The 21,403-nt window shown below is 38.4% G+C and overlaps 1 protein-coding gene across 1 annotated transcript in view; it reads left to right on the top strand.

Annotated features, from left to right (window-relative positions):
- The window catches only part of PRTG (protogenin), a 125,561-nt gene extending 112,716 nt beyond the window's left edge, over nucleotides 1–12,845 (top strand). The window contains exons 16-20 of the mRNA XM_036919421.2: nucleotides 2,441–2,623; nucleotides 4,010–4,130; nucleotides 5,403–5,568; nucleotides 7,246–7,350; nucleotides 7,821–12,845. Coding sequence (XP_036775316.2) covers nucleotides 2,441–2,623; nucleotides 4,010–4,130; nucleotides 5,403–5,568; nucleotides 7,246–7,350; nucleotides 7,821–8,225 — 980 coding nt within the window. The 3' untranslated portion in view covers nucleotides 8,226–12,845. The remainder of the gene's footprint in view (nucleotides 1–2,440; nucleotides 2,624–4,009; nucleotides 4,131–5,402; nucleotides 5,569–7,245; nucleotides 7,351–7,820) is intronic.
- Nucleotides 12,846–21,403: the final 8,558 nt, after the last annotated feature.

The following is a 21,403-nucleotide window of genomic DNA, read 5'->3' as shown; positions in this document are numbered from 1 at the left end:
ATAGGGGTGGTAATGGGGAAGGTATTAATAAGCTATTAGAACATAATTTGAAAGAACAGCCTGCTAGATTTGCTGCAGATTGAAATGAAGTGTAAAAAAAAAGATGAACAAAATTGGTGGGGAATATTAAAGGTTTGGTTTTGAACATGTAAAAATTGAGATACTTCTTAGATGTCGAAGTAGAGTAGGAAAGTTAAGTTCATGGGAGAGGTATGGACTAGTGGTTGGTTTAACTTGTCATCTGTGTGTAAATGATATTTAAGACTATGGAACTGGAGAAAAAATCCCTTAGAGAGTGTGTGCAGGAGAGAGATCTGAGACTGCATTCTGGGGTGCTTCTCCCACCTCAAAATCTTAGCGTTTGCTGTTGTATTTTAAATGCACACTCCTTTGGTGGCAGCAGCTTATATTTTAATATAAGTTCAGTTGGCATTTACTGAGAATTATCTTGTGCAAAGCATTGTGTTAGCCATCTTAAGCTGTTCAAATATGAAAAAAAAAGATTTCTGTCCTCTAGAAGGGGAAGAAGGGAAGGTCAGAGGCAAGAAAGAAGACTTACTTGCATTGAGTGTATACACATGTGTCAGGTCCTTGCCAGTGATATTTTATTTAATCTTTATAATGACTGTATGAGGTGACAATTATTGCCCCCCTAAGGAAAGTAAAGTTCAGTAAGCTGGCCTAAGTCACACATTACTTAGCTGGTAGCGTGCCAGCATTTGGCCAACAGTGTTCCAACTAGACCTAAACATTGATCCAACATTGATCTAAACTAGAGGTTTGTGAAACCTCTCATCTAGCTAAAGATTCAGACACATGCAGTATAAAAGGCACTGGACTGAAATAATCACACTAAATGGGATGGAAACTGTCTGCTGAGAGAGTATAGGGAGAGTCAGATCATTGTAATACTTGAGAGCTGCTCTGAGTGTGCTCCTAGGGAAATCAGAATGTTCGTTTCCTCCTTGTGTCTGAAGGAAGACACTTAGCAGGAGGAGGAGGTGTGTGCACACAGCTCATCTGCTTATAAATTTTAAACTTAAATGAAAACGCTTTTAGCTTCAGATAGTGATTGTTTTTTGCCAAGTTTTTTTTAATTAAATGTATTCTATGATAAAATAGGAACTCTACTTATTTATATATCTATTTGTGAAGAAGTTGAAATGTTCTTCCTTCTAGCATGTCACAATTCATCTTTATTTTTTAATTCACCTGCCTAAGATCATGTAAGAATGGAAAGACTCTTCCTGACTCTAAATAAGGGTCAGGTTGTTTATCTAGCAGTTGTGTACTCAGGTAACTCACACGGTCTCTGGGCCAAGCTGAAACCAGAGCACATGAAAACAAGCTGTGTTCAGCCCTTGCATAGCTGCTTGGTTTGGCAGCCTCACCCCGTGTGATCTGCAGAGGTGGCCTCTGAATCATGACCTCAGTTCCAAGATCACCCCTCATCTCACTTACATAAGAAATATGCTCTAGCAGGTGCTGCGGAGTAGCCAGCTGTGGCCTGGAGGTGATTGCTGCAAGCCATTGTAAGGGTGCCCTGAGTCAGGAAAAAAATCAGATGAAATCACTTTAGGAAAGTTAGGTTCCCCTGTGAATATCCACCCACAGATTCAGTGCTGGAGCAACTTTATGCCTGATTTCTATTACACCTGCTTTCTTGACGCTAGGATTAATTCCTAGCGTAGGAGTCCCTTTTGTAAGAAAAATACTTCAGTGCAGTGGCAGAGCAAGAACAGAAAAACCCCTCAAGAAATAACAGTGCCCAAATAGGAATCCTTCTTAGCAGTCACACTAACAGAGACAATACCTTTTGATACCAGATATATATAAATTCAAGCGATGATTATTTTGGGAGAGAAGTAGATGGTAGGCAGATTGCTGGTGGTAATTGTGGTAGTTAATCTGAGGTCTAGTTCTTCAATACTCTGAAGTCTCTACATAATTTCATCATTTTCTTTCCTGAAATCTTAGTGATTAGTAAGGTGAAAATATATTTATACTTTCAAAAGTAATTCTGTGTGTGTGTATATATATATATATTATATATATATATATTTTTTTTTGCAAAAAGCATGTATAGAAAAACCCAAACAAAAATACATGCTACTTTTAAGAATGCCTAAGACAGAATTACAGAGAAGGATTATATAGGGGCAGTGTGCATGGTAACAATGTTAAGTGAAAACGCTAGCATATAAAAATACATGTAGTAAATATGTACTAACACAAATACAGTACACGCACACACAAGCATACTAAATGTTAACACTGGGAGATGGTCATTTTATTTATATTTACTTTCCAGATGTTCTACAATGAACATGCGTTACTTTTATAATCAGAAAAATATTTTAAAAACAAAGACCATACTTGCATGATTGAAAGAATGAATAAAAGATCAAGTTTAGTTAATTTGTAACTGATACATTTATAGGGGCAATAACCATGGCGTTGCTAGAAAACCTGGTGGCAGGCAATGTGTACATTGTCAAGATATCTGCATCCAATGATGTGGGAGAAGGACCCTTTTCAAATTCTGTGGAGCTGGCAGTGCTTCCAAAGGAAACTTCCGAATCAAACCAGAGGCCCAAGCGTTTAGATTCTGCTGATGCCAAAGGTCTGTATACTGCCACAGTGACTCATTTTCTTGAGAAAATACATGTATTTTTTTCAGCTCCCCTGTGATTTATTTGCTCTCCTCCAATGGTCATATCCCTCCACCTGCATCACTTCCTGAAGCTGTTGCTGGCGAGGATCTGATGCTGTGGAGCTGGACGTCTCCTCTCTCCACCCCTGGGAGACAGACAGACTTACCTCAGTACACTGTAGTTTTCAGAGCACTGTGTCCCAGTTGCTTCTCTTACCAGCTGTGCGACCACCCAGACAAATGAGCCACACTGCCCTTGCAGGCTTCCAGGGAGGTTTCAGGGAAATAAACAGCGGTGGTGGTTGTGGTGTTCAAGCTAAGAGTATGGTTTTCATTAAGAGTTTCCACCACAGAAAAACAGCCTTTCCAGAGAGAAAGTTGTTTCTCTCCAGAAAAGCAAGCAGAAAAAAAATCTTTAAAAAGCCACCCTCACTCCACTCAGGGCAGCAGTACTTCTGTAGGAGCCTGGGGCACCCTGTGGTACCAGACTGGGCACCTCCTTCTCCTCCCGAGGGGGTGAGTCTGGGGAGAGGGTGGGGGTGGGCACAGCTTTAAATGGAGGAGATGCCACCCGAATTCAGGGCAGGCTGAAGGACTCAGCTCCTCAGAAGATAGTCATTCAGTGCCATGTTAGTGTGCGCGTGTGTGTAAGAGAGAAAGAAAGGCAGTGCAGTCAGGTTAAGCACAGGAAGGAGGTAATCACGCAGCTACCTTACCAGGGGAAAGAGAGAGCAAGGCTCACACTCATTTTTCAAATGCCTTGCTACGCAAAGTGTTTGGGGTTCTGCAGCATCAGCAGCACTGGGGTTTGTCAGACATACGGAATCACAGGCCCCACCCCAGACCCAGGGAATCACAATCTGCCATCTAACATATCCCTCAGTGACTTACATACACATTAAAGTTTGAGAGGCGCTGCTATGTCAATTCAAATACGTGAATGGAAAACTAATGTTCTACGTACAGAGCTGCTTTTAAGTAGCATGTCATGAAAGCTGTTCTTTGGTCCGTCAAGGAGCATCTATGCCTTATGCCTTTTAGCACTGTAAATTAGGAACTGATGTTTGATTATATATATTATATATATATATATTATATATATATATATTCATGTTTGATATAGTAATATGATATCTAGAACTCACATGTAGAATCTGCAGTATGGGAAGATAAGCCAATCTTTGGGATCACTGATAAAAGAGTAATATGTGTCTTTCTGCTTAGACACAAATACAAAAGTTTTCCTATGAGAGGGAGGAAAAAACTATAGAAAAACAAATATACACCTGACAATCATGATAAAGGGAATCATTTATTTTTCTGATTCATTCTGAGTAAATGTGTTTTCCCTTCTAGTTTATTCAGGCTATTACCACCTGGACCAAAAATCAATGACCGGCATTGCCGTAGGCGTCGGCATAGCCTTGGTCTGCATCCTCGTCTGTGTTCTCATCCTGATATACCGAAGCAAAGCCAGGTGTGTTGCCATTGCTGGGGTGTTGAGGTGGTTGAAAAACATTTAAATCACAGTAACTACAAGAAGCAAATTGAAATCAAGGGCCTGTGAGAGTAACTGGTATTTTCCACTTTAAAATAAATGTATCATTACTTGAGTTGTAGCTGCAGAAACGTGCTCACTCTGGAAGGAGATTATTTTCTTGCTATTTGAAAAAGTTACTGTGCCAATAAAATATTCTTAAATGAGGACTGAGTCTCCTTATTTCCTTAATATTTTGAAAAACATAAAGTATATCCTTCATTTTAAAGAAAACATGGCACACTGATGTATTTGCTTATTGAGAAGGTTCCTTACTGTCTAGAATATTTTCTTATGTAAGTAGCCCAACACTCCTGAGTCACTGAGAGCTCCAGCCTCACCACCATAAGACCTATGATTGGAATTCTCTAGACATGGAGTAAAACAAATGTAATCACTGGGGATTAATTCTCTATATATGCTGTCAGGCAATCTCATTTATAGTTTGACTTTGGCTAAATTCTCAGCATTCGGAGAACTTCTGCTTTTAACCTTTCATATTTTGGTTTATACTTTCATTTAGTTTGTTAAGGTTCTTTTTTAAATTTAAAAAAAACTGAATTCAAATACACATCATTTTTAGATAATCTCCATCACTAGGCTCCTTCCATTAGTATAGGTTATTCACTGTTTATATGTGGTTGGTACTTGTGCATAGAAACATACTCAGAAAACATTATGTTAATGGAAGAGTTCTAGTATCGTTTTGAATATTGAATTGGCTTAGTTTTACTGCACAAGTTTCTCTGATTTTTTTCTAAAACCTTTATGCACATTGTTTTAATGATGCCTAAATCTTTTAGGACTGCTACTGTAATTTGCCATCATTAATTGGCAAGTGAATTGTTATGTATGCCAGTACAACAGACCAGAAGGAGAACATATAAATTTTAAAATTATAATTTCTGCATAAATTATAAATAATCAACAAGTAATAGTACTTTGTAAATATTAAGGTTTTTATTACATGTTTGTAAACAGTAATTGTATAAAGCAGATGTTGGGGCAAAAAGAAATAGAAGAAGTTTCCTCAAACCATAAAGGTTTGCAGGAGCGATTGGATTTAAAATCAAATACTCAGTTTCTAAAGATATTTGAGATACAAGCATTTAAGAACTCCATTGTATACAAAGTTGTGATTAGAGGTCACACTTGGTACATTTGCCTGTATCTTTATAAAATTAGAAGATTTCCTTTTCTGGAATTTTTCAGGAAATCATCTGCTTCCAAGACAGCACAGAATGGAACTCAACAATTACCTCGTACCAGCACCTCCCTAGCCAGTGGAAATGAAGTAGGGAAGAATCTGGAAGGAGCCTTAGAAAATGAAGAATCCTTAATGCCAATGATAATGCCAAACAGCTTCATTGATGCGAAGGTACTCTGTTCTGAGAGGCTGATTTGCTGCATAGTCCTTCCCTCCATTCATCTTCCCTTCATGTGTGGAATTTACTTACCAAAAAATTATATGTTGTATGTATTACATCCATTCTCCACTTAATGAAATGTAAAACAACTTCACCCACATCCTTTCCTATGTAAAACATATAGGAAGAGAAAAAATAAGAAGAAGAAAATAAAAGATATAGGGAGATGATAGGGGTAGATAAAGGATGAAAGAATAAAAGATGAAAGAGATAAATAGGAAAAAATGATAAGGTAGCATAAATTCAATTGGATGGGATTATATGGAGCTAAAACAGCTTAAATAAGGACTTCAGAGTCATTAGTCTATATTTACTATAAATTACCCTGTATTTACAGGGTGGACAATTTTTATTAACCCATTTTGTACTTAGTTTGGTTGATTTCCAGCTGAATTGAACATCAAACATTCCAGGTATTAATGACATTTTAAAAAATATGGAATATCTAAACAAATGTCTCAAGATCCCTCCCTTTATGGCTTGAGGAAGTTGGATATAGTAAAGAACTGTCACTGAAGGATGTTACCTCATGTCCTTTCCACTATATATAATACTACAGTGATAAGTATTATAAACACCAATGGAAAATTATTTTTAGTCACATTGCAACATTAGATCATGTGCATTTTTATAATAGCTCTCATAACCAATGTGCTGCAAATCAAAATCAGCAAACTATAGCCCTGCCCCTGCCAGCCTACTGCCTGTTTTATATGGCCACCCCCTGAGCTAAGAATGTTTTGCACAACTTTAAAGGGTAATTTGAAAAGAAAAAAAAGAGGAGGAGGAGAAAATGCGACAGAGGCCATGTGTAGCTTCTGCGAAGCCTAAAATATTTACTATCTGTCCTTTAAGAAAAAAAGGTTTCTAAATCTTGCTATAAATTCTTCTTGCTACTCCTGTTGTCTTTTTGTTTCAACTTCATTTAGGTTTTATTTTCTGATGCAACTCTAAGCCGTTCAACTTACTTCAAAATGATCTAGACCCTAAAACTTTTAAATAAGCAGAGAAAGCACCAAATTTACTGTGGTTCTTTTGTTACTAACTAGGAACTAGACATGAGAAAGGACTGACGTGGAGCAGAATGGGGAAAAAAAGAGGGAGAATCTAAAGTCAAAGGAGGCAGAGAGAGTGGAGGCCTGACGTGAAGCAGAAAAGCCCTTGTGGAGGGCAAATCTCTCAGCCCCCTTTGGGTAGCCTTGATCCCCTACCTGTTACCATTTTGTTAAGCATGTGGGCCTGTTCTTTTTCTTTCCAATTGCTTTTCAGATTTTTCAAACGGATGGAAGAATAATATAATGAACACACAAATAATTGTCAATATCTTAATCATATTTCTGTATCTCTTTGTGTATTTTTGTTTGCTCTACCATTTGAAAAGAAGTTTTGGAATCATTACACTTTACCCCAAACACTTCAGCATTTATATATATCTCTCACAAATAACAACATTGTTATTATATCTTTTTGGTCACTAAGAAAGACCCTGGATTTGTTGTGTGCTGCTTGCAGGAAAGAAGGAAGAGTGATATTTGTGATCTTTTTTTTCTTTTAACATTTAAAAATGTTTTGTACTACTTGCAATAAACTGAAGTTTCTATTTATATTTTCCCCTCTTATTTCTCCAGGGAGGAACTGACCTGATAATTAATAGCTATGGTCCTATAATTAAAAACAACTCTAAGAAAAAATGGCTTTTTTTCCAAGATTCGAAAAAGATAAAAGTTGAGCAGGTAACCCACCTAATTGAGAAGAAACTTTGGTGCCCTGTGATGTATGAAATTATTATTAAGAAGCAAAGAAAATATAAATCAATGCTTTATTTTAATTTCTGTGTTCTTTCCAGATGTGATATTATTATTCTGGGGTGTGGCTCTCTGAAAGGCATGGGGAGTAATCATGGAAATAACAACGGGAGTAGTAATCAAAGTGGATGGGGGGGCAGTAGGGAGGGGCGGGGCAGGAGCTTGCATCCAGATCACTGAGGAGGCCTTCTGACACTTCACTTGCCAGGGACTTCTCATGTGCACCCACTCCCCAGCGGGGAACCACTGACCTAGACAGTCCCTTCGTGATGATGACCTTTCACCCACGCACTTGAACATTTTGCTGCCTCAGAATATATAGAATACGTAAAAAGAGATTTACTGTTTTTCAAGAGCGCTCTACCAGCACTGACAGTGTTTTATGTATTTTTACCTAGCCTCAAAGAAGATTTACTCAAGCAGTCTGCTTTTACCAGCCAGGCACGACTGTTTTAATCAGTGATGAAGACTCCCCAGGCTCCCCGGGTCAGACAGCCAGCTTCCCAAGGCCCTTTGGAGTTGCCGCTGATACCGAGCACTCAGCAAATAGTGAAGGCAGCCATGAGACTGGGGATTCTGGAAGATTCTCCCACGAGTCCACTGATGAGCTACACCTCCCCTCAGTTCTGAGCACCACACCCCTGCCCTCCAGCTGCTTCACGGGCAGTGGTCCAGGTGGGGATCCCCCGACGGAGGAGTGTGGCGCCGCCGCGGAGCCGCCGGCCGCTGAGCAGGCTTCCTCTCCCCTTCCGCAGCCGCCCTTGGCCATGCTGTGCTTTGATAGAAGTGATTTCCCGATCTAGGCAGCCATGTTCAGGTAGTCTCACCTTTAAGTCTGTTCGAAGGACAATGAACAGGGAGCCAAAGCCTTTTGTGAAAATCTTGATGTCTTACTGGGTATTTCAGCCTTTTTTGAATGTGTTTTTTATTTTTAAACACGTATTTTGAATGTTCCATTGTCAGCAATGTGAAAAACAGTCAAGATATTTGACTGGATTATAAAATATATCACTGGAGCAAAGGGAAGACTTTGGAAAGCCCCTTTGCTGACGATCTACCTCAGTTTGCCAGAGGGCAAACTCAGAAGACAACTTTGCCACCTCGTTTGTTTGATGGTTTATCCCCGCTGTATAAGCAATGACACTTCCTAGTAGCATTTGTTTTCATTGCTGCATGTGTGATGTGTGTGATCAAAGGAGTCATATGGGTAGGTAAGAAGGTTTATCTGAAGCTCTGATTTTTTTTTTAATTATGACATCTGCAGTGTTGGATAAATTAACACCTCCGGCTGTGAGGATTATGTTAAACCACTGAGAAGAGAAAAAGTGAAACTGTTGATTTTATTGAATGCCCAGTGTCTTTCTTCTGAGAGTAGAACTAGCCAGGAGCATGTAGGGAATACCGTTGCTTCAAGGACCTCGATGTTTGGGGCATTAGAGTCTGAGTGCTTTATCTGCTGTACCCCAACCTCAGCCCGCCTAGAGCCGTGCCTTTCCTCCCTTCCCCTTTGCCTGACAGTTGGCCAAAGGCTGCACTGTCTGGTCTGCAAAGCATCCTCAAAGCTTCCAGAATTTGTTGCAATGCTTCATGCAGAAAACAAATTTTTAAAGAAAATGGGTTAGGGTGTTTTTTAATTTTAATCCCAGCTGGGCTTAAAGGTCTAAAGAAATTCCATGAAGTATTAAGAATGAAGAAAAATGCAACAGTAGACAGTAAAATGAACTAGAGGTTATCACGGTGACAGTGCCTTCTATTGTATATTATGAAATTCTTTGCCTTATACCTTTTTAATATTCGTGAAGTTCAGAACAGGAGTACAAAAAATTGCCTTAAAAGTTTCTTGGATTTTGTCAATAACTATTTTGATGTACAGTATCTTATCAAAGCATGTTGGTTTCTTTCTGTGCAGGTTTTGTTTAGGGATAAGTATTCAGAGCTCTACCACCTTGCTTATATTTTCTTGAATTCTTGAGAGAATTTGGTACTGTTTGTTTAATATTCCTTCAGTTTCAATGCTGTGAACAAGGAATGTTAACTCCAGGAGTGAGTTAATCCTCTTGCTGGTTTGAAATCAGCAAACTGTTTACTCAGTCACATAGAAGAGGCATTCTCTTTGTCATGAGACAGTTATTTTCCAGGTACCCAGCCCCAGGAGAGGAAAAGGAGTAAAAAATCACATGGTATAGAGAGGGGGCCCCATCTCCTCTTAAAAGTATTTTTTCAAATTATCTGGAAATGCCTTGAGCCTCGTTTTAAAAGGAATCTCAGTGGATTTCCCCTGGAAACCTTTGGCTTATAGAGGAGGATCATGTTAAATTGTTCTAAAGTCAAAACTCTTACTAGATAACAGTCCCACTTCCATCATCTCTTTTCCCAATGTCTGATGATACATTTTTTTATTGTTTTTTCATCTGTTATTTTTGTGCCAAACTGGGCATGTTCAGAAGCAGACCAACATTAAATGCCAGCAACACTTCTGAATTAAATACCAAGTCCCTCATTTAGTTATCTAAGTTGGGCTTCATGGCAAAACAAAAAAAGCAGAGCTTTAGATGAACAATCTGAGGCAAGGAAAAATGCTGCCTCCTGCCTTTATAGCTCCTGTTTTATACTACCTCCTTTTAAAGTTATTCTAGTGTTATTTTTTTTTTCCTGTACTCAGGGAACATTTTGTTACTTTGGAGCTGCCTCATGGAAGCATGGGCAAATTGACAGGGTATGGCGTTTGGGGGTTTGTGAGTAGAAGTATGTGGGGCCAACTTTTATCAGTATCTAAAGAAGTACAATGAGTTCGTTTTACTTTTTAAGCTTTCATGAAAGGGCAAAATCTAAATCTAAGATCTGAATCTAAAGTGGAAACATCATCCATCATGATTATGGAAGATGTGTCCAAGATGGCATGAATTTGCATTGTTTTGAAAACCTAAAAAGCTGATCTGAAGTCCTTGAGGAAAGTATTTTGTTTAATGAATAGGCTCATAGTTATTGTAGATCTTTAGGCTATAACTATTTGCTAATTATTTACCAGTACATTTTTTTTACTTTTTCACCTTTTCATTTTGTTCTTATACAGATTGTTCAAATAATCCTGTTACCAAAGAATTGTCAGTAGAAAGTGAAAATTAGACTATAATACCCCCTACAAATTGAATTAACTAGAAACATCTATAGATATGAAGCTTATACAAGTAGTTACTAACCCAAAATAATAGGCTTTATATTAATTATTGTAGTTAAATAGACTAGTAATTTTAACTACCTTATTGTTACCAGAGCATTTAAAGTAAGTTCTTTACCAGAAGATAGTTCCAAAGAATTTCAAGTGTAATTTTTTTCCTCCAGCAAGTAAAACCTTCAACTATTTCAGTATTAGAGTATTTTTAAATCATTGAAACTACTTGTCAGAGAGGGAAAAAAATATCTTTTCACCAAAGATAAATATTTTGGTCCCATTGAATAAGATATCTAGTGTACACCAAAGACTTCTTTTTACTTGGCCAAAGTTAGCTTCCTTGAAGTCTTAAGTATGAGATTGTCATTAAAATGTGACGCTTTTCATTCATCTCTCATAGTGGTGTTACTTCATGGTATTTCACTCCAAAGGGGCTAATATGCAAATGGTAATTGTTTTCTTTTCCAAAGACTTATTTGCTGTAAGTACTGATACCACACATGCCATTTTTATGCCAAATATTACAAGATACTGCTCATCAGTATTTTCATACCAAAGACCATTAAAATATATAGACTAGCCTGTAAGTAAGTAAAGATAAGCAGATTTTAAGTAAATTTATTTAGAGGCTGATAGGAAATCTAGCTTTAGTAACAAAAGATATCAAAGGGCTAAGTTTACATAATTATAAGCAATACAAGTATATTGGTATTTATCAGTGTTTTTATTCAAGTACTTTTTATCAGCAAATTTTTTTTAAAAACCAAAGATATTTAAAGTTACTTCCACATATAGGCAAATTTAGTTGTACATTAAACTTTTGTTTCTTGTTTTTATGTCGGCCAAACTTGTCTCTCCAGAGCCCAGTCTGTATACAAATAGCGTACATTGGGACTTTCCATTAAATCTGCTGATTCAGCCACAGGATGTTTTTGCCAAATGATGTGATACTTTCCTAAGCACCTTGAGTGTGAAATGTCAACAGAAATATCAGCAGACTTTTGCATTCCAGAGCACATGGCAACCCCTGAATTAGCCTGTGCAGTCTTCTACTTAAAGCATTACCTGGTTAACTCAGGAGGCTTGAGGTAGTTGCCTGAAGACCAGGGATGTCTCTCTGGGGAGGAGTGGGATTTAACAAGCAAACAAGTCATACTACTGTTTAAGACAGATGTGCTCTTTAAAGTTGTCCATAGATTGAGAAATTTTAATTGCATCCTGGGAGACTGGTATTTCAAACCTTAGTGGAACCTTGGATAAAACAAAAATCTTTTTTATGAAATATGGGATTTTGTACTTTTATTTGCCTAAAAATAAGGACACAACTTTACCCACTAAATGGCTTTAAAAAATCAGCTTTGGCACATGGTGAAATTAGATCCTCGGTGAAAGCCTTTTATTTGCCTTTGCTTCAAACAAGAACAGTGCCAACATGAGGAACGATGACAGTGATTTCCATTAGTTTGTTTTGGTTCAGTGAAGTTTCTGCCAGAAACTTGCTCATGTTGATGGCTCAGAGTCATTGTTCAAGTCCACATGAAGACACTTTTGGAAACATTTCAGTGTCGTGAAAGGAAGAAATTGAAAGGATCTTTTTTCCTTTCATGTGAGAATATCCAGATGTGGTTCTTCTCCAATAGTGGCTGTAGTGATTTACATATTATACATTGATATTTCACTGAATGTAAATTTTAAATACTGAATGTAAAAAAAAGTTCCAGCAATATTGAAAGAGTCATGATCTTTCTAAGACTAAACATGCATTTTGTAGTAGACTTTGTCCCTGACAACTTGCCACATGGGTCTCTGGTAAAAGTGCTTTGGTTTAATACTCAAATGAATTTTTGTAAACTGTGATCACAGAGTAGAGGGTTCTGGAGATCACCAGATACAACCAGTTGTCTGTGAATTTTATTGGTGTTTAGAAGAACATACACATGGAATTCTGTGTTAAGTTGATTTATGCTCAGGACATAAGATCACAGGCTAATGCAATGTGTATGTTGGCAGGCTTTAATGTTCTCAGGCAGTTTCCCTTTTTAAGCCTTTGAAGGTGTTTAAGATTAACATGACAGTCTTGCATTTTTCCAGACAGACAGATTCTCTGTTATTTTCTTAATGCTGCTATAACAAATTACCACAAATTTAGTGGACTTAAAACAATACAAATTTATTATCTTACAGTTCTGAAGGTCAGAAGTCTGACATAAGGCTCATAGGATAAAATTCAAGTTTGTTTCCAAGTCTCTTCTGGCTTTAAGAGGCTGTGGACTCCTTCCTCCATCTTCAAAGCCAGCAAAGTAGCAACCCTCTTCCATTACAATCTCTCTTTTTCTGACTGCAACTGGGAAAGGTTCTCCAATTTTAAGGACACATGTGATTAGATTGGGCCCACATGGAAAAACCAGGACAATTTCCCAATTTCCCCATCTCAAAATCCTTAACCTAATCACATCTGCAAAGTCCCTTTTGCCATGTATGATAATATATTCAGAGGCCAGGGATTTGGGCATGGACTTCTATAGGTGGCCATTATTTTGCATACCACAAATACATTATTTCTATAGAATTCCGATCCCCATAACATGTCTATAGCATTACAGAGATTGGAAGCCTGAAGTTGTGTCCCTTGGAAATCTTCAAAATTTCAAAGCTATGAGAACCTTGGCTTGTAGCCTATCAACTGTATATATTAAACTTTCTCTCTAAATCACTTGCAAAAACAATTCAGCCTTAAACTTTTGGAATATGTGCTTCATAAAGTAACATCTCTGTTTCTATGTGTTTCACAGAACTTTATGGGATTTCATCAAAAATTTTTGAAAACTGTTATCACAGTTGAAATTTCTCCTTTTCTCTTAAGTGATTCTATTGCTGGAAGAGAGCTGGGGGAAGACCTCAACCACAGGGACTTGAGAACAGATGAACAGGACGATACTCAAGTTGATTCTTCATTTTCTTTGAAAAGCGTATTTGCAGCATGCAACCTTTCTGCCTTTTAAATTGGGTTTATTTCTTCAGCTTCACCAGCTACTGACTAGTTTTCAGGTTTTCCCTTGATTTTTCCATCAATCTCAGCAAGCGCCTCCGCTTACTTTGTCAGCATGTCCAACTCACAGGAAAGCTTATCTTTCTTGTCATTGTTCTTCTTTGATTTCAATTGTCCCCTTTCCTACAAAGTTTCAGATTCCACAGGAATGTTCTAATTCTTGGATCATTTCAAGCCAAGCCTTCCTTCAGGTTTGAAGGATAGTTTCTAATTCTACCCTAATTTTCAGCATTTTTTCAACTAGAGATAAAGCTATCTCCATCATGGGATAGAGACCATGATATTCTTAGTAAGGATAAGGCTGCTGGCCGTTTTCACTTGCTTCTCACTTCTAGTCTCTCCGAAGGAATAATGCCATTTACTGAGCAAAGGTGCCATGCAGGGCACATGCTTCATCTCTGCAAACTACGACATTCTGCAAAGCAAGTATTATTCCCATTTTAGAGATCAGGAAACTGAGGTTTAAGATGTCTAACTTGTCAAAAATCACAGCTAGTAAGTGGTTTAGCCAAGATACAAACCCAAGTTGGTCTAGCTCCAGTTTATAGGTTTTCTATTATGGCATATTTTCTCAGCTATGAAATGACTTAATTACCCCAGGCTCATAGTGCCTTCTACTCTGTTGACACAACCTGTCCACGTAGCAATAGCCAACCAACAGAGAGAAGTCTGTCTTAGTTATATCCAGTTATTCACAGGAGGACTTCAGGAGACTGAGCTGTAACTCACTTACCCCTTGTTATATCCTGAGCTGCTTGTTTCCTCCTCTAAAATCTTCAATTTCTCTTAGCCAAAACTGTGTCTGAAAACCAATGCTTGTACTTTGAGTTGCATTAGAACCAAAGTAGGCATGGTCTATGGAGTCTTTATTCAAGCATTTCCTTATTAGACAAGGGTGTTCAGAATTGGCCTTTATCTTCTGTAATTCTTCTGTAGTCCCCATATCCAAATAGGAATATATTAACTGGAAAAGATCCTTGCTAGACCTAAAGAGTCCCTGTTTTTATACAAATACAACCTAATTAATTATTCAAACTAATTTAGGAGGGAGCAGAGTTGAAGGAGAGTCATAAAATAGAACAAGTATAAAGTTAATCTTTGGAGCACCTGAATTCTAATTATTGAGCATTTTGAGGATAGTTTGGTAGAATAGTTTTTCTTAACCTATTTCTGTCCTGTCTCTGTCCATGAAATGAGGATAATTTGTTGTGCAAAATGAATCCACAGTACTTTAAGAACTTAAAATTCAAGTGTAAAATTATAAGCTTAAAGTTATTTCTACAAGGCTGTGAAATATCTTAAATTTTTTTTCTTTACAGGTCAGCCTTTCAAATTATATTTTGCCTGTGCTAAAAAGAAAAAATGTTTGCATTTCCTGTATATGCACTAAAAAATTAACAGAAGAAGGTAGTTGGTAAAAGATATAGACTGGGATTTAAAAACTCATCTGTAATGTAGGGAAGTCTATAAGAGGAAACAAGGGAATTTACAGTACTTGATGAGAATAGTAAACCATGATTATCATCTTCCCCCAACTTTTTTGATATCTTGACTTTTAAAGATTTAAGGACAGAGTCAAATACCCCCAGAAGGGTAGATGAGTAAGGAGAAAAGGGCGTTTTTAAGATTCTTCTTTAACAGGTCTACTTTTTCAAGATTATGGAGGATGTTAACATTTCTTTAAACTATTTGGAATGACTTTTATATAGGGCAACACCTACTGGCACCTAGTTTAGGTTTACTCAAGTCTACCTTTTTAGGCTTATTGGGAAGAATTATAATTATCATCATTTTTTTTAAATTTAGGAACATTATGTTTACTAGACTACCCCCATCACCAAGTCCCCCCCACAAACCCCATTACAGTCACTGTCCATCAGCGTAGTAAGATGCTGCAGAATCACGACTTGTCTTCTCTGTGTTGCATAGCCCTCCCCGTGCCCTCCCCCCATTACACATGCCCCCTTTCTTCCCCCCCCACCCCCCATCCTCCCCAGTCCCTTACCCCTTGGTAACTGTTAGTACATTCTTGGGTTCTGTGATTCTGCTGTTGTTTTGTTCCTTCAGTTTTTTCTTTGTCCTAATACTCCACAGATGAGTGAAATCATTTAGTACTTGTCCTTCTCTGCCTGGCTTATTTCACTGAGCATAATATCCTGTAGCTCTGTCCATGTTGTTGCAAATGGTAGGATTTGTTTTCTTCTTATGGCTGAATAATATTCCATTGTGTATATGTACCACATCTTCTTTATCCATTTATCTACTGATGGACACTTAGGTTGCTTCCATTTCTTGGCTATTGTAAATAGTGCTGCGATAAACATAGGGGTGTACATGTCTTTTTCAAACTGGGATGCTGCATTCTCAGGGTAAATTCCTAGAAGTAGAATTCCTGGGTCAAATGGTATTTCTATTTTGAGCTTTTTGAGGAACCTCCATACTGCTTTCCACAATGGCTGAACTAATTTACATTGCCACCAGCAGTGTAGGAGGGTTCCCCTTTCTCCACAACCTCGCCAACATTTATTGTTGTTTGTCTTTTGGATGGAGGCGATCCTTACTGGTGTGAGGTGATATCTCATTGTGGTTTTAATTTGCATTTCTCTGATGACTAGCGATGTGGAGCATCTTTTCATATGTCTGTTGGCCATCTGAATTTCTTCTTTGGAGAATGTTCAGCTCCTCTGCCCATTTTTTAATTGTCTTATTTGCTTTTTGTTTGTTGAGGTGGGTGAGCTCTTTATATATTTTGGATGTCAACCCTTTATCGGATCTGTCATTTACGAATATATTCTCCCATACTGTAGGGTACCTTTTTGTTCTATTGATGGTGTCCTTTGCTGTACAGAAGCTTTTCAGCTTGATATAGTCCCACTTGTTCTTTTTTGCTTTTGTTTCCCTTGCCCAGGGAGATATGTTCATGAAGAAGTCACTCATGTTTATGTCCAAGAGATTTTTGCCTATGTTTTTTTCTAGGAGTTTTATTGTTTCATGACTTACATTCAGATCTTTGATCCATTTCGAATTTACTTCTGTGTATGGGGTTAGACAATGATCCAGTTTCATTCTCTTACATGTAACTGTCCAGTTTTGCCAACACCAGCTGTTGAAGAGGCTATAATTTCCCCATTGTATGTCCATGGCTCCTTTATCATATATTAATTGACCGTATATGTTTGGGTTAATATCTGGACTTTCTATTCTGTTTCACTGGTCTGTGGCTCTATTCTTGTGCCAGTACCAAATTGTCTTGATTACTGTGGCTTTGTATAGAGCTTGAAGTTGAGGAGCAAGATCCCTCCCACTTTATTCTTCCTTCTCAGGATTGCTTTGGCTTTTCAGGGTCTTTGGTGGTTCTATATGAATTTTAGAACTATTTGTTCCAGTTCGTTGAAGAATGCTGTTGGTATTTTGATAAGGATTGCATTGAATCTGTAAATTGCTTTAGGCAGGATGGCCATTTTGACAATATTAATTCTTCCTAGCCAAGAGCATGGGATGAATTTCATTTGATAGTGTCCTCTTTAATTTCTCTTAAGAGTGTCTTGTACTTTTCAGGGTATAGGTCTTTCACTTCCTTGGTTAGGTTTATTCCTTTTGATGCAATTGTGAATGGAATTGTTTTCCTGATTTCTCTTTCTGCTAGTTCATTGTTAGTGTATAGGAGAGCAACAGATTTCTGTGTATTAATTTTGTATCCTGCAACTTTGCTGAATTCACATATTAGTTCTAGTAGTTTTGGAGTGGAGTCTTTCGGGTTTTTTATGTACAATATCTTGTCATCTGCAAATAGTGGAAGTTTGACTTCTTCTTTACCAATCTGGATTTTTTGTATTTCTTTGGTTTGCCTGATTGCCATTGCTAGGACCTCCAGTACTATGTTGAATAACAGTGGGGAGAGTGGGCATTCCTGTCTTGTACCTGCTCTTAGAGGAAAAGCTTTCAGCTTCTCGCTGTTAAGTATGATGTTGTCTGTGGGTTTGTCATATATGGCCTTTATTATGTTGAGGTACTTGCCCTCTATACCCATTTTGTTGAGAGTTTTTATCATGAATGGATGTTGAATTTTGTTGAATGCTTTTTCAGCGTCTTTGGAGATGATCATGTGGTTTTTGTCCTTCTTTTTGTTGACGTGATGGATGATGCTGATGGATTTTCAGATGTACCATCCTTGCAACCCTGGGATGAATCCCACTTGGTCATGGTGTATGATCCTCTTGATGTATTTTTGAATTTGGTTTGCTAATATTTTGTTGAGTATTTTTGCATGTATGTTCATCAGGGATATTGGTGTGTAATTTCCTTTTTTGGTGGGGTCTTTGCCTGGTTTTGGTATTAGAGTGATGCTGGCTTCTTAGAATGAGTTTGGAAATATTCCCTTCTCTTCTATTTTTTGGAAAACTTTAAGGAGAATGGGTATTATGTCTTCTCTGTATGTCTGATAAAATTCTGCGTTAAATCCATCGGGCCCAGGGATTTTGCTCTTGGGTAGTTTTTTGATTCAGTTTCGTTGCTGGTAATTGGTTTCTTTAGATTTTCTGTTTGTTCCTTGGTCAGTCTTGGAAGGTTGTATTTTTCTAGGAAGTTGTCCATTTCTCCTAGGTTTTCCAGCTTCTTAGCATATAGGTTTTCATAGTATTCTCTAATAATTCTTTGTATTTCCGTGGGATCCGTCATGATTTTTCTTTTCTCGTTTCTGATTCTGTTGATGTGTGTTGACTCTCTTTCTCTCTTAATAAGTCTGGCTAGAGGCTTATCTATTTTGTTTATTTTCATCAAGAACCAGTTCTTGGTTTCATTGATTTTTTCTATTGTTTTATTCTTCTCAATTTTATTTATTTCTTCTCTGATCTTTATTGTGTCCCTCCTTCTGCTGACTTTGGGCCTCATTTGTTCTTCTTTTTCCAATTTCAATAATTGTGTCTTTAGACTATTCATTTGGGATTGTTCTTCCTTCTTTAAATAGGCCTGGATTGCTATATACTTTCCTCTTAGAACTGCTTTTGCTGCATCCCACAGAAGTTGGGGCTTTATACTGTTGGTGTCATTTGTTTCCATATATTGCTTGATCTCTATTTTGATTTGGTCGTTGATCCATTGATTATTTAGGAGCATGTTGTTAAGCCTCCATGTGTTTGTGAGCCTTTTTGTTTTCTTTGTACAATTTATTTCTAGTTTTATGCCTTTGTGGTCTGAGAAGTTGGTTGGTAGAATTTCAATCTTTTTGGAATTTACTAAGGCTCTTTTTGTGGCCTATTATGTGGTCTATTCTGGAGAATGTTCCATGTACACTTGAGAAGAATGTGTATCCTGCTGCTTTGGGGTGTAGAGTTCTGTAGATGTCTATTAGGCCCATCTGTTCTAGTGTGTTGTTCAGTGCCCCTGTGTCCTTACTTATTTTCTGTCTGGTGGATCTATCCTTTGGAGTGAGTGGTGTGTTGAAGTCTCCTAGAACGAATGCATTGCATTCTATTTCCTCCTTTAATTCTGTTAGTATTTGTTTCACATATGTTGGTGCTCCTGTTTTGGGTGCATATATATTTATAATGGTTATACCCTCTTGTTGGACTGAGCCCTTTATCATTATGTAATGTCCTTCTTTATCTCTTGTTACTTTCTTTGTTTTGAAGTCTATTTTGTCTGATACTAGTACTGCAACACCTGCTTTCTTCTCCCTATTGTTTGCATGAAGTATCTTTTTCCATCCCTTGACTTTTAGTCTGTGTATGTCTTTGGGTTTGAGGTGAGTCTCTTGTAAGCAGCATATAGATGGGTCTTGCTTTTTTATCCATTCTATTACTCTGTGTCTTTTGATTGGTGCATTCAGTCCATTTACATTTAGGGTGATTATTGAAAGATACGTACTTATTGCCTTTGCAGCCTTTAGATTCGTGGTTAACAAAAGTTCAAGGGTAGCTTCTTTACTAACTGTCTAACTTAACTCACTTATTAAGCTATTATAAGCACAGTCTGATGATTCTTTATTTGTCTCCCTTCTTATTCCTCCTCCTCCATTGTTTATATGTTAGGTGTTTTATTCTGTGTTCTTTTGTGTTTCCTTTGACTGCTTTTGTGAGTAGTTGATTTTATTTTTTGCCTTTAGTTTAGTATTTGTTTGGTCTGCTTTCTTTGCTGTGATTTTATTTTATCTGGTGACATCTATTTAGCCTTAGGAGTGCTTCCATCTAGAGCAGTCCCTCTAAAATACCCTGTAGAGGTGATTTGTGGGAGGCAAATTCCCTCAACTTTTGCTTGTCTGGGAATTGTTTAATCCCTCCTTCATATTTAAATGATAGTCGTGCTGGATATAGTATTCTTGTTTCTAGGCCCTTCTGTTTCATTGCATTAAATATATCATGCCATTCTCCTCTGGCCTGTAAGGTTTCTGTTGAGAAGCCTGATGATAGCCTGATGGGTTTTCCTTTGTAGGTGACCTTTTTACTCTCTCTGTCTGCCTTTAATACTCTGTCCTTGTCCTTGATCTTTTCCATTTTAATTATTATGTGTCTTGGTGTCTTCCTTGGGTTCCTTGTGTAGGGAGTTCTGTGGGCCTCCATGATCTGAGAGACTATTTCCTCCCCCAGTTTGGGGAAGTTTTCAGCAGTTGTTTCTTCAAAGACACTTTTTATCCCTTTTTCTCTTCTTCTTCTTCTGGTACCCCTATAATGCAAATATTGTTCCATTTGGATTGGTCACACATTTCTCTTAATATTCTTTCATTCCTGGAGATCCTTTTATCTCTCTCTGCCTCATCTTCTCTGTGTTCCTGTTCTCTGATTTCTATTCCATTAATGGCCTCCTGCACCTAATCCAGTCTACTCTTAAATCCTTCCAGAGATTATTTCTGTATTCTCCCTTGTAACTTGATCCTTTAGCTCTTGCATATTTTTCTGGAGGTCCATTAGCATGGTTATGATCTTTATTTTGAATTCTTTTTTCAGGAAGATTGGTTAAATCTATCTCCCCAGGCTCCCTCTCAGGTGTTGTCTGGGTAAGTCTGGACTGGATCAAATTCTTCTCCCTTTTCATGGGGCTAGAGGGAGTCTTAGGCAGTTGGCGCATGTGTCAGCTGGGAGAGCAACATCCCACACATACGGAGCAGCTTCCAGTTTTATTTCCTGAGCTGCCACAGGCAGAGGAGCTGTCGAGGCAGCCCTGAGCCCCATGAGGAGAGACAGGCATGCCGGGTGTGCTCCTCTGCAAGAACAGCGACCTTTCGCACCCTGTCCCAGCTTCCTCTGTCTGTGCTGGACTGCCACGCGCCATTGGGGCCTCTGAGTCTGGCCCAGGAGGCTGCGGAGGAGGCTCTGGGCAGTTGCTCTGGGTACCGCTGCTCTCAGGCTGCTCCCTTGCTATGGCAGGGATGCGCCAGATGGGGAATGGACAGGAGGCTGTTTATCACCATGAGGGGCTTCAGAGCTGCGCTGTCGCCCAGGGGGTTAGGGCGCCTGGAGTTCCCCAGGATTCCAAGCTGCTGGGCTGAATGTGCCGGGACACTTCTGTCTAGCTGTGAGGCTCCTGTCCCTTTAAAACTTTCATAAAGCACTCGCTTTTCTTTGTCCCAGGGGTGCCGGCTGCAGGACCCGCTCACAGATTTTACTGTTTCGTTACCCTAATAGCCATCACACCACACAATGTGTGTCTGCGCTCCCGGTGCGGATGACTAGGGCTGGGTATTTAGCAGCCCTGGGCTCCCACCCCCTCCCTGCTTTGACTCCTCTCCTCACACCAGTGGGCTGGGGTGGGGGGTGTGCTCGGGT

Source organism: Manis pentadactyla, chromosome 11 (genome assembly GCF_030020395.1).
Source record: "Manis pentadactyla isolate mManPen7 chromosome 11, mManPen7.hap1, whole genome shotgun sequence".
Lineage (NCBI taxonomy): Eukaryota > Metazoa > Chordata > Mammalia > Pholidota > Manidae > Manis > Manis pentadactyla.
Note: the sequence above shows the minus strand (reverse complement) of the source record. Positions and strands in the feature narration are given on the sequence as shown.